At 35.6% G+C, this 14614-nt stretch overlaps 1 protein-coding gene across 2 annotated transcripts in view; it reads left to right on the top strand.

Annotated features, from left to right (window-relative positions):
- The window catches only part of FYB1 (FYN binding protein 1), a 101068-nt gene that overhangs the window by 74889 nt on the left and 11565 nt on the right, over positions 1-14614 (top strand). Inside the window, exons 9-15 of one of the 2 annotated variants that reach the window (XM_082652153.1) lie at positions 3533-3555; positions 4701-4767; positions 5540-5674; positions 7358-7383; positions 10147-10213; positions 12937-13027; positions 14203-14365. In XM_082652153.1, coding sequence (XP_082508279.1) covers positions 3533-3555; positions 4701-4767; positions 5540-5674; positions 7358-7383; positions 10147-10213; positions 12937-13027; positions 14203-14365 — 572 coding nt within the window. The remainder of the gene's footprint in view (positions 1-3532; positions 3556-4700; positions 4768-5539; positions 5675-7357; positions 7384-10146; positions 10214-12936; positions 13028-14202; positions 14366-14614) is intronic. The other variant, XM_082652154.1, reaches the window with a different exon arrangement.

Genomic DNA, 14614 nt, shown 5'->3' with positions numbered 1-14614 from the left:
GGAAAAGGAGAAGGAAAATCTCCAGCACGGTGAAGAATCCTCTTTTTTTTATGCCCATTTGTGAAATTGGGAAATCCCCCACGTGATCCAAAACACAGGATCTGTGCTAGACCTTCACTTGGGAAAAAATGTGTCTGCATTCTTCATAACTCAGATTTTAAAGGAAAAATATTTTCATTATCAACCATTTTAAAAATGTAAAATGATCAAAACAGTAATATACTTTTGAACTAGATGAAGAATTAAATTTCCCTCTTGTGGACTTTGAGCTCATGGCATCAATTAAACTTATGTTGCTCTCTGGCAGTTTTGTCTTTCTAAAATGAATAATAGGGAATTCCCTGGCGGACTGGTGGTTAGGATTCTGGGCTTTCACTGCCTGGGGCCTGGGTTCAATCCCTGGTTGGGGAACTAAGATCCTACAAGCCACGTGGCACAGCCAAAAAAAAAGAATGATGGCCTTCCATGCCTTCTTACCATGTTATGATCATAAATTATGCAATATATAGCAAAACATGCGATGTATGCACTGGAGTTTACAGATTGTAAATTGGCCTTAGTAATAAGAAACACCTTGACCTAATTTCAAAGTCAGTAAATGCTAATTTGGGGGTCAAAGTTCCAAATGACCATATTCTGAGAGTTACAGAATTTTCTGGACATGAGTATGCCATACCATGTATATTAGCAACATATATACCTTATGTTTGTCTTTTATCTTTTTAAAAAAACACACACACATTTCTCTTATTTTGGAATTAAAGAACCCCAGTTATATTAATATATACATATTTACACTGATGAACATACTCAAGAAAAAAATGATAAATCCACAAAAAGGGATGATATCCTTAAAATGAAGCATTATGTTCCATAATAGGTGACTGTTTCCCAAAACAAATGCTATTACCTTTTCCTTTTATCTAGTCTATACATACCACAACTCTAAAAGATATCTCTAGTTGGTAAACATGTAGCAGAAAAAGAATCTTCCATTTAATAAACTGGGGTTGGAGGAGGTGTATGGTTTTTATGCTTAATATTTTAAACAAGTATAGCCCCACAATATTTACTAGCATCTATTCCTCCCTTATGCGCATTTAATAAGAAAATGGAATAAGAGACATCACTTCTACACAAGTTTTTTTCTTGAAACTACAGCTGCTGCTGGCAGAGATCTCATGACAGAATATGCTTTGTCCTTAGTAGAACAAGGAAAGATGCTAAGTATAGCTGGCAGCTTGTCCTGGCAAGAATAAGAGAAGGCACCATCCTCTCCTCTCCCTCCCCCAGATGCCTCCTGGTTCCTTGCACTCTTTACCGGCTCTTTCCCAATTCCTCCAGGGTAAGGAGAGCTGACTGTGTACTTCAAATTCTGTGAGCAGACAGGAGGCTTAAAAGCACAGGACCTGACAGCGGTTCTTCTCCCTTTCTTCTCAACTAAGCAATTTTTTGTGCTAAATGTGAAACGTTGAACAAAAGGAAATTACAAGTGCAAATACCACTCTTCCATCACATAAAAATACTTTCTTCTATGTATGTTTCCAACCTTTCCCTGCGATTTATCCTTTCCTCTTTCTCTTTCCTCCTCTTTTCTCACACTCTCCTCTCCTTACCTCTCATTCATCTGATCAATGGTTTGTATTCCAAAAAGACCATTATAGGAAATTGAAGAACGGCTATAGAGATGAAATCATGTATGGTGGCTTCGCTCCTGATTATAACTCTGTTCTTTAGGAATTGGGTGTGAGACTCTCCAAGGGAATATATTGTATTTGCCAGGAGTGGCAGCCAACCCAAATTGCAATTTTTCACATAATTCTATCTGCTTGCTTCATGCTCAAAGGGAAGTGTTGAGGACAATGAATGTGAAAATAGTTTGTAAGCAAGTAGAAAATATACTAAAAATTCATCAAAAATCCATTCTTATTTATATATTAGGACACTTATAGCATGTTTTCCTCCAAAGTTCCATTAACAAACGTACTTTTTATTTCTAGATTAGCAGTAGATCTGTGTCGGACCAATTTCTTTTATTCTGACTTAAAGGTTGAGGAATCAGATATGAGTGTATAATTACACTATACGATTGTAATATCAGACTGATATCTGTTACTGGCAGATTATCCAAAAGGCTCAAATGGTGACACAGGGAGCGCAGCGAGGTGTAGCCAAAAGGATATTGTAAGGGAAGGCAGGATGCTGAAGTTCTCCTCTCATCTGTTCATTTACTTAAAAGTGGGCTTGGTCACATCACGTCATTTCTCAGCACCTCAATTGCTTTCTGCAAAATGAACTAGATGACTTCTGAGATTTTTTTTTTAGTTCTCACACTCTACACTTCCTTTGTTCTCACAGAACTCATATTTTAGTGGCAGAAATGGACAAGAAAACAGACAATTATAAAAGAGGGGAAATAGAGAATGTTATCAAAATAAATTAAAAATCAGAATTCTGGATTTAGAGAATCAGGAGCCACGCTCTACAAAGGCCCCATGAAGAGGATTTCAGTTTTTTTTAAGTTCTCCCTTTTAAAAAAATGGAATGCTATTGGACTAAGAGTTAAATGCTGTGACTATAAGATAGCAAAAGAAAATTGAATTTAACGCAATAATGGTTCTGGAATAATACTCTCTTTTTATAAATAAGTCCATCTATGGAATGATGTAATACAGTATAATCTGAAAACTGCCTCATGGGAACATGCTAGAAGCAAACAGTATCATTGTTTAGAATACTTTATGGTACTGAATCTCACTCGATTCTTATTAGGTTTGTTTTGCTTTGTTTTTTGCTTTGTTACTACTCATCTATTACAATAAGGAACAGTTTTTCTTCCTTTTCACATATAACATCTGATAACTTTTTTTCTAACTAAAATACAGTTGATTTACAATACTATATTAGTTTCAGGTATACAACATAGTGATTCAATGTTTTTATAGGTTATACTCCATTTAAAGTTATTATAAAATATTGGCTATATTCTCTATGCTGTACAATATATCCTTGTAGCTTATTTATCTTGTACATAGTAGTTTGTACCTCTTAAACCCTTATCCCCAGCTTGCCCCTCCACCCCATCCCCTTGTTACTGATAAGCAGTACTTTGTTCTCCATATCTGCGAGTCTCTTTGTGTCTTGTAATATTCATTCATTTGTTTTATTTTTTTTAGATTCCACATATAAGTGATAGCATACAGTATGTGTCTTTAACTATCTGACTTATTTCACTAAGTACAATACCCTGTAGGTCCACCAGTGTTGTTGCAAATGACAAAATCTCATTCCTTTTATGACTGAGTTACATTCCATTGTGTATATGTACTACGTCTTCTTTATCCACTCATCTGTCGATGGATACTTAGGTTGCTTCTATTGATATATCTTGGCTATTGTAAATAACATCCTGATAAACTTTCGATTGGAATGTTATTTTTTCTTTTGTATAACTGCTCAATATATGTACTTCTCTCCCTGATAGCTAAATACTTCATATATTAATTTAATTGGTCCACTTTTCTTTTCCTAGCCACAATCAGAGTGGAAGTGGAGGTAAGCCACACACTTTCATCAGCAGTTTCTGCAAGTCTTCGACGTTTTTGTGTGTACTAATGACAAAATGCTTTTGTCTGCAAACAATGAGGAGGATCTTAATGTGGTAGAAAGAACACTGGACTGGGAACCAATGACTGGGAGTCCAGCCCTGGCCACTGAGTGACCCTGAGCAAGTCAGTTCTTTCTTCTAAGTTTGTTATGGGTCGTAGGGTGACTCCACTTCCAGTATGCCCAGGGCAGTGTTGACTTATGCCAATTGTCTGAGCACAATTTTTAGTAGTATCCCCCTTCACTTTCAGAAGTATCCTTGTTTGGATGATAACTTACATGGTCACCTTAGCTATGACTCCTAAAGACTCCTCATTATCTCATCAACAAAATAAGGGTTACTAATACCTGGCAGTGCTAGAATTCTCATCCTAAAAATCAAATGTCAAGTTGATTGTACATATTCCTGTACAGAGAAGGTACTCAATAAAGATTTGTTAAATAAATATTTGTCAAATAGAAAGGTTCCTAAGGACTATAGGATAACAAATCAAAAAAAGGTTTAACTTTTAAAATATCACATTGATGAAATGAAATAAAGAAATGAAAAGTCAGCCCATCAATGTTTATAAATTCACCTTTCATTTTATTTGCTTTTCTTTACTTATATCTTGATCGGTAGCTTTTTCTGAATGTCTCCTCAGTATTAATTAAATTTTTCTTATCACCTCTCCCTTCTTTTTCCACAATAAATTCTAACTCTATCTTTATTTAATTTGATTTTTTCATAGTTATTTTCCCCCATTTCTTTCATCTCCCATGCATACTACTCTTTATCTTCCCTCATATTTTTATTACATTTCACCTCTAAAAATTCCTTATAAGATAATGTTAAAAATAATTAAAATAATTTAAATTAAATTAAATTAATTAAATTAATTTATTAATTTATTAATTAAATTTAATTAAAAAATTAAATTAAAAATAATTTACCTACTACCTATGTGAGAGTGGGAAATAAAGCTAGTTTTTATTTAAATAGTTGATATGAAAGTAGGATGCTTTCTGCAATTAAATTTCACAAATTTTGAGTGAACATTGTGACCAAATTATAAAACTAACAGAAGACTTTTTCCCCCCTAATTCACATGAAGGGATGTTCCCACCTCCCCCAGACGATGATATTTATGATGGGATAGAAGAGGAGGATGCTGCTAATGGGTAAGAATGATCAGCGAATTGCCTTTTTGCAAAGTATTGTATATACTGGAGTTGTATAGTTTTGATTTCTATTTAAAATAAAAAGCAGAAATAGCATTCCCTGTTACGTTACCAAAACTTATTTGAATGTTTAATTAACAGCATTAGTAAATGCGGAAGTGTAACTGCACCACACTTCAAATGAAGTGGTATATTGTTTGGAATAACCTTGACAACTACGTCAAAAGAAGTGAAATGAAAAAGGAATAAAGGATTAGAAGTGTTGCAGATTTTTTTTTCAAACTTTTCCCTATCATTTATTTATCAATCAATAATTTATTTTTATGACAATCTGGAAAGTTAATCAGTAGCATGGCTATCCTTTGTATATTAAACATAGTTGTAGGCAATCCAAATAAACTGAGATCATATGCTATCTGTGGCAAAACCAGTATTGAATCCTTTGGGTGTTTAAACTTTTGAAATGGTGTATTTTAAAATTTAAATACATTTAAAAAAATGTTTAATCTATTAACAACTTACTTTTAATACAGTATAGCTAAATTGATGTTTAAAACTTAATCCTGACTCAGCTCGCTAGTTTAAGAACCAGGAGAAATCTACCAAATAGGAAAAAATAACTTACCTATTTACCTAGTAGAAGCAGTATTCAAAGACCATAACCTATAAACGTAATAGCTTCATTTTGTTCAATACAATGAGTAGCTTACAGCCTGAATGATCAAAGCAGTATAATTATAAAAAATCTGATCAATGCCTGCATGCTCCAAAGCTCCACGCTACAGGATGAAGAGAAGAGTAACACGTGGTCCTGGGGGATTTTGAAGATGTTAAAGGGAAAAGATGACAGAAAGAAAAGTATACGAGAGAAACCAAAAGACTCTGAGTCAGACAATGAAGGTTCATCGTAAGAGTCGACCAACCACCAAATACAGTGCACGATAACAGCACTAATAATTTAATCAAATGCTGCTAATATTTTATAACCAATAACCAATTTCTGACAAACTTCTAACAATTTAATGTGTTTTTTCCATTAGTTATTCTAGCCTAATTTACTGTGTCACCCTTAAACTCATGCATTTATATAAGAGGAGCACAAAGGATTCGAAAATCATCATATGGTTCAAAAATATATTTTGCTTTCCATTCAAACATGTACAAGCACACACACGCACAAGTGTACACACACACGCCCTCACACACTCATACACACTCACCCTCCATTTAGTAGGACTTTTTTAAACTGTGGCATCACATCTGAATGTTCACAATTCCAATGCCACATTTTATTATATAATATTGTATACTAACTATTCTTCAAAATATACATTCTCTTTTAAAAATTAATTGCTAGAAATAAAGGACACAATTTGGAATTTCTTTTCTCTAAGTACAGTATTTAAAGTCTTTGTAACTCTATATCACAATTGTGATATATTAATTCTACTTGAATTACATATTTATCCTATAATAAAATTATTCTAAATATCTTCAGTTTGTATAAATAAAACTAAAGCATAAATTTTATCTTTCCATACAAAAATAACCCTTTAGTATAAGTTCCATGTGTATGAATTTGAAGGATCTTAATTACACTCACTGGTACAGGATATCCTTATTTTATATGTGCCTAATAGATTCACCACACTTAACTGAAGTCTTTATAAGATGTTAATTCCACATAGAAGTCCTAATTTTAAACCCTTTTGTGAGACACTAAAACAACACTCAATAAACAGGACTCTTAAAATTATAAGTAAACATAGCAAATCTTCTCTTCATGCAGCATTACTCAAATGTAGTCCTTAGAAATAAGAGTTTTTTTTTTTTGCTCTAATTACACACCAGCTAATTCTGGTTTTAGATCACTTGAACTAATGACCTTTCACACTTTACTGTAACTGTGCACCATTCTTCCAGTGATGTGTGTGTGTGTGTGTGTGTGTGTGTGTGTGTGTGTGTTTAAAGCTCAGAAAGTAATAAAAGCAAAGGTCTTTTTCTGTTGCAACTAAAAGCCACCCAATCCTGATTTCAAATCACTTCTGTTAATAAGCTCTCACTCTCTAGTTTCAGTGGATTTTCCTCTCTTATTCACCATTCTTCTTTTGGAGATATACATGTACATATTGTTGAAACATGGTCATATAAAGATTCCTATGACCTCTGCTGATTTTGACTCTGCATTCCTATTCTTTGAGTCAAATAAACAGTTTTGGGCCTGAGCTATGCCACAGTGACTCCAGAATACTGAGACCATTTAATTACTCTGGTATGATTATATGCCCAAACTTCATAGAACAAATCTGCAAACATTGGTCTAATGGCTGTGAGCAAAATAAACCACTGGATATCTTGACTCTTGACTTTTTTGGTCAGCACTGGAGTTCACAAAAAGTCTTGCTAAATTCCAGATTGATGGACAAAACTTGGGACTTAGCAGAGAAATGGAGGATGAGAAAGGAATGACAGTCAGCAGATTAATTAGACTTTATAAGCCTCCAGGCTATTCATTTCTCTCCTAAATAAAAGACTCAATTTCTGTGTTTATATTGGTCTGATTATAACTGTGTTATCATTTTCTTTCCAGTTTCCCTTCTCCTCCTAAACAAGTGGGTAAGTAATAAAAGCTAATTGTATATTTTATATCTCACTTCTTGCAGATGAGGTAGTGGAAAGGATTGGCTATAGTCACGCTGTCTGAATTAAAGTCCTGACTCTGAAAATAATAAATTGTGTAACCTTGTCAAGTAACTTCACCTGGGGTCACCACAGTTTCTCAACAGTAAAATAGTGGGAAGAGGAAATTTTAAAATATCATGAATTTTGAACAGTTCTTCCAGCCATAGGATCACTATGGAGAAAGGGCCGAATAGGGATGGACCCCAACATTCCCCATGGACCCTCCCCACCCCAATTCAGTCAGAGCTTGGTGTATTGGACTTATGCATAAAGATTTCTGAAAACATGCCACATTATATGCCATGAAGGTCCTTCTAAATCTAAATTTCTTTGATTTTTAAAATGTATCACTTATATTGTCTTTGGAAAATTTTCCACTGCTCAATGTGAAACAGTTTCTTCTTTGTACAATTTTGATCAGCTTATTTTTTTACCCCTGCTGAGACAGATCTTTAAAGGAGTTTTCTTAAGTTTACTTTGAACAAAATAAAATGTCTCACAAGAATATTCAGGGGCTTTCAAAAAGTTTATTTTGACTTGTAAATAAATTGAAAGAGGGCTTCCCTAGTGGCGCAGTGGTTGAGAATCTATCTGCCTGCTAATGCAGGGAACATGGGTTCGAACCCTGGTCTGGGAGGATCCCACATGCCGCGGAGCAACTAGACCCGTGAGCCACAACTACTGAGCCTGCGCGTCTGGAGCCTGTGCTCCGCAACAAGAGAGGCCGCAACAGCGAGAGGCCCACGCACCGCGATGAAGAGTGGCCCCCACTTGCCACAACTACAGAAAGCCCTCGCACAAAAATGCAGATGCAACACAGCAAAAATAAATTAATTAATTAATAAACTCCTACCCCCAACATGAAAATAAATAAATAAATAAATAAATTGAAAGAGCAAACCAAACACAAAGATAATCTATTCTTCCAGACTGTTTATCTGACTTTGTTTTCAGCTATCAATTTGAAAATATGTAAGGCGCTAACTCAAATTGATCAATAACTGATAAGCTTATATCTTAATCTATAATTTTCAAAAAGTACTCAAGAAACTTAGCTCTTGGGCTCCCCTGGTGGCGCAGTGGTTGAGAGTCCGCCTGCCGATGCAGGGGACGCGGGTTCATGCCCCGTCCGGGAAGATCCCACATGCCGCGGAGCGGCTTGGCCGGTGAGCCATGGTTGCTGAGCCTGTGCATCTGGAGTCTGTGCTCCGCAACAGGAGAGGCCACAACAGTGAGAGGCCCACGTACCGCAAAAAAAAAAAAAAAGAAAAAAAGAAACTTAGCTCCACAAATAGTAGGAACAAAATGGAAAAAATGTGATCAAATAAGTAAAAAATGTGTTTCTTGTTTTAATTTTCTTTCATTCTCAAAGGTGTATTAAGTGCATGTGCATGGAATAGTAACTTTTCCCTTTCTGGAAACCAGTGATATGTAATATTTTTACATATTTATTATAGATTCTTCATATAGTTGAGCACGTTTTATCCTGTGAAATTACTTAACCTGAGTGGGAGGAAAATACACACACAAGCACACACACACACACACACATATATACATACATATACAGAGCATATATATATATGTGTGTGTGTGTGTACATATATACAGAAGGGGGGGATTTTTTTTTTTTTAGTTGCACCGGGTCTTAGTTGTGGCAAGCAGGCTCCTTAGTTGCGGCTCCCCGGCTCCTTAGTTGTGGCATGGGAACTCTTAGTTGTTGCATGCATGTGGGATCTAGTTCCCTGACCAGGGATCAACCCAGGCTCCCTGCATTGGGAGCGTAGAGTCTTATCCACTGTGCCACCAGGGAAGTCCCAAGGTGGGGGGGGGGGATTTTTTAAAGGAAATCAAATCCTTACCACTACCAGAGAGCATTTTAAACTTTCTGTGATAATCATTTCTTAAAACATTTGTACTCTCTTCAACTCATCTCTTCAGCTTAATTTGCTGTGGAGCAACTTAATAGGTGTAGAGAGGATGCATTCCTCCTGACTTTATTAACAAGAAGTCTAGGATCAAGAAAAATGTCTACATATTGGAAAAGCCATTGAACCAGTTAAGGTCATAGCAACTTTTCCACCAATACTGATTCTCAAGACCTGCTGGTATCAGAAGTGTCTTTTATTTTACAATAGTGCCACACATAATATTCCTACAAGGTAAAAGTTAATAAAGACAGATCAATGAGTAAAAAAGAGGGATAGATAGATAGATGATAGATAGATAGGCACAAAGGCAAAGACATATAAATAAAGTGATATATATTATCCTAGCACCCCAAATCCCATCAAAATCTTTACTTCAATCTCTACCTACAGCCAATGGCCAGTAATATTGATTTGCTTGTCAGCAATCTACTAATCTTACAATTCATCACACTTGTGGATATTCAAATACTCTCAGTCACTGCTTTAGGGTTTTTTTCCTGATAACAATAGTTATTATCATTGTCACTATTTTGTTGTTGTTGTTGTTTTTCTTTTTGAGGGATATTTAACACAAGCATCAAGGAAGAGAGGAACCTCTCTCTCCCTTTTAAGGAATAGGCAGTGCTTCCAGGAGAAATGTACAGAGACCTCAGGAAAACTTATTTTGTTGTCCTTGAAACAATCTTTATATTAAAATCCCATTGAATGCTCATATCAAAATGTACATTAACAGTGTTTCAACATTTGCTATTGTGTCTTTTGTTAGACATGGGAGATGACGTTTATGACGATGTGGATGCCTCTGATTTCCCTGCTCCACCACCAGAGATGAGGTAATTTAAATGTTCTCATTACAGTGAAGTTATGAAAATCAGACGGTTTAAGAAAATTCAGCTGGAATAAAACCCCAGTGAGGGCGTGTGTACTGTGTGCCATCCTGTTGGCTCTGTCGTCCTCTCCCTGATCCCAACTCTGACCTCTCTGCCAGGTTTGTGAATGGATGGATAGCCCAGGTTCTCCTCCTCCTTCTCTCTCTCGCTTCCCCTCACCCCTTCCCAGTGGTCCTTCTTCCTGACCCCTGATTATCTTCTGACCTATGACTCACCAATGTCTTCATTCATTTATTCACTCATTCACTGGGAAAATATTTGAGAGCCTGATCGCAACTGCTCTCACTGATTCATTCGCTCCCTTTTTTACTTTTTTCTCAAAACGTTTTTTATCTTGAACACACTGCTTAGTTTATGTCTCAATCCTAACCCACCTGCTTCAAGCCTCCTCCATCCTCCACAAGAAGATCGTTTCCTTTTATGAAAAAAAAAAGAGAGCAGATTTGTGTTTTGAAAGGACTTTTACGAGTTATGTCACTTTTTCACAAAATCATCTGATTCTCAAAGGTTCCATTCAAACAAAAACAGTCAACAGTGAATAGTGACATTCTTTAACTTACCTAAGGCTTCAATTTAATTTTAGACAAAAGTTGTAAGAAAACCTAAAATCAATTAATAGAAGAGGAGTACCTTTACAAAATTCTTTTGTAATAGAAAATAACATGTTAGGATGCTTTTTTATACCCCAATAAATATGTGAGATGATCTGATACATGCTATGTATGGAAGCAAGAACACCTCTCTAGCTTTTTCAAGAAAAAAGAAAGATGAATAAAAAGATCTTGAAGTTGATCAGTTAAAGGATAGAAGTAACATCAATGGAATACAGTAAGTGGTGTCTTCTGAGCTGTACTGGTAAAAAATGCATGAGTGAACTCTAAGTTTATGTTTTTGTCTTTTTTTTTTTTTTTTTTTTTTTTTGCGGTACGCGGGCCTCTCACTGTTGTGGCCTCTCCCGTTGCGGAGCACAGGCTCCGGACGCGCAGGCTCAGCGGCCATGGCTCACGAGCCCAGCCACTCCGCGGAACGTGGGATCCTCCCGGACCGGGGCACGAACTCGTGTCCCCTGCATCGGCAGGCGGACTCCCAACCACTGCACCACCAGGGAAGCCCCTCTTTTTTCGTTTTTTTTACCAACATTGTTAAACTAATTTTACACAACAAGAGCAAGATCAAAGAAACTGAGGGGAAAATATCCTGTTATTTATATAAGAAGATCAAGTTCTACAGGCAAAACACACCAGAAATATGAAAGGAGAATCATTCTCCTTTTTCAGTTCTCCATGAAAGGAAAATCTAATCTTCAGAAATATGTTAAGTTTTAATATTCCTCACCATTGGGACGTCGCTTCTATTCCTGACAGTTTTAAGCACATTTTTGTCTTTAATATTACTGTAGAAATGCCACCACATTCCATTAAATAGCTCTCTAGGAACCCAGAGTCACCCACTGGCCCTTTTCTTTAAGCAAAATAAGCCCCAGCTGATTAAACTTTGTGCGATATGTACTAATTTCTTTCCCGTTGCTTATTTTCAGAGTTTAAGGCAATCGTGTGTCTCTAACACAGCATTCTATTTTTTTAAATAAATTTCAATAAATTACCTTTAACGAGAGCTTGTGGGGCATTTTTAACATTCATGTATATTCTGATTGCTCCAGAGTGCTAATCCGGGCCAGCGATTCCACTACTACCCAGGTACCATCAGAGAGAAGGTATGAGGGACAATGCAGAACCTAGGGCAGGACAGTGTGCTAATTCATTTCCCAGTGAATGAACTAAATTCTAAGATTCAAAATTTTTAAATAAATCAGTTACAAACAAAACTTTACCTTAGGTAATCAAAATTAATGTCAGTGTTTAAAATTTTTCATTATTCACAAATATTCTGATTTTTTAAATTCCCTCCTACAGAGAGTCACAGCCTTTCCCTAACATCCATACTTAACCCAGGAATTGTTCACAACCTTGGTTGCAAATTAATATCACCTGGGAACTTTTAAAATACATACGTCAGTACCTGGACCTCACTCAATTTAATTAATTAGAATTTTTAATTAATTTAATTTCTGGGAATTAGACAAGGGCAGTGGTATTTTTTAAAAACTTCCCAGGTGATCCTATATGTGGCCAGGCTGGAGAATCACTACCTCAGAGCTGTTCACCTGTCTTATAATAATTGGCTTTAGTTGGTATCATGAGATGTGACCCTGGCTTTGTTTTAAGTAGATTATATATAGATAAATTTTTTAAGCCATAAAAATCAGTCTTTCACAAAGTGTTCTTTTTTAAAAAGCCTTTTCTATGACATTAGCCAAACCACTTAATTATCTAGGAAGGGTTGAAAAATATAAGGGGTTCAAGAATAGGTTGAATCATATGAAACTGCTGGTATGTAACGATGTTTAAACTATACTTCAGTCATTTTATACCATTCAACATAATACATTATCTCTCACTTCCATTTTAACTCAGTCTGTATTCTTTTGAAAATCTATTCTGCATTATGAAATGTCATCATTTATTACAATGAATGTACTAGATTTCTAACAATGATAATTGAAAATGAAATTTAACAAAAATGTAATGTTATGAATTGTCTGTTATACACTATTCTTCTTATATTTTGAAACTAAATGCTATTTTATGTGTGTTCTGCCATCCTAGTCAAGGAGCCAAGGCCAAGGCAGAAGAAAAAGACCCTAAGAAACTAAAAAAGCAAGAAAAAGAAGAAAAAGACTTCAGGAAAAAATTTAAAGTATGTTTACATTTAAATATCATACAAAGTTCAAAGTGCTAATGAAAAAATTGATGATTTTTAAAAGTGTAATTATCAATATCACAGTTCTCCATCACAACTCCTTTATTTTCTACAAAATTTATTTTAGATTTAAATTTATTCCTATAAGAAATTAAGTAAACTCTCATACGCAATATATGTACTGTGATAATCATCTAAATTTAGCTGTCCTTTGAAACTTAATCAGAAGGTAAGCTAAAAATAGAATAGATAAAAAAGATGTGAGATAGATAGATACGTGTGAAATATTATTCAGCCACGAAAAACAAGGAACTCCTGCCATTTGTGACAACGTGGTTGCACCTTGAGAGCATTATACTAAGCAAAATAAGTCAGAATGACAGAGACAAATACTGTGTGATATCACTTGTATGTGGAATCTAAAATAACCAAACCCACAGAAATCAAGAGTAAAATCATGGTTACCAGAGAAGGGGAGCATGGGGAGATGTCTGTCAAAGGGTACAAATACTCAGTAGTTAGATGAGTAAGTTTTAGGGATCTAATTACAGCACGGTGCTTATAGTTAGCAATACGGTATTATATACATGGAAGTCCCTAATGGAGCAAATCTTAAATGTTCTCATTATAAAAAAAGAAATGGTAATATTGCGAGGTGATCAAGCCAATAGAATTTACGTTCTGGTTGTTATCATTTTGCAATATATGAGTGCGACAAATCAACACATGCATTATATCTTAAATTTTAAAAAACTTTTTATTTTAAAAATAATTATTAGGGGCTTCCCTGGTGGCTCAGTGGTTGAGAGTCCGCCTGCCAATGCAGGGGACACGGGTTTGTGCCCCGGTCCAGGAGGATCCCACATGCCATGGAGCGGCTGGGCCCGTGAGCCATGGCCGCTGAGCCTGCGCGTCCGGAGACTGTGCTCCGCAACGGGAGAGGCCACAACAGTGAGAGGCCTGCGTACCGCCAAAAAAAATAAAATAATAATAGTAATTATTATTAGGTTGGTGAGGTTATGAGTGATTTTTCTCCAAAGAAGTTTTTGTTATTTTTTGAAAACAAGGAACTAGTTATTTAACAAAGATTTTCTTAATAAATCTGTCCTAAATGAATTACTTTAATACTACGCATCAATCAATAAGGTAAATGTTTTTCCTTATTTTTCCAGTTTGATGGTGAAATTAGAGTCCTCTATTACACCAAAGTTGCACCCTACTTAACTTCTAAAAAGTGGGGGAACAAAGATCTACAGGTGAAGCCTGGAGAATCCCTGGAAGTTATACAAAACACAGATGATACAAAAGTTCTCTGCAGGAATGAAGAAGGAAAATGTAAGTCACTATTTATTCTTTATCGCTAGGACGCCCCAGAATTTAACGACTAAACAAGTTTTAGTGATCACTCCTATTTGTATTAACTGTTTTTGCTCCATGCTTTGTGAGTTGTGGAAAACATTAAGAAACTGGAGACCTCGCTGTGCTGGAATCAATGTATTTTATTTTAATTTTTTTTTTTTTTCATTTCCCACCTGCTATATTTGGCACTGAGTTGCCAAAGTTATGCCAAATTCGTGCTTCTGA

Source organism: Grampus griseus, assembly GCF_964374135.1.
Source record: "Grampus griseus genome assembly, chromosome: 3".
NCBI classification, from domain to species: Eukaryota; Metazoa; Chordata; class Mammalia; order Artiodactyla; family Delphinidae; genus Grampus; species Grampus griseus.
This window is presented reverse-complemented; position numbering and strand designations above follow the sequence as displayed.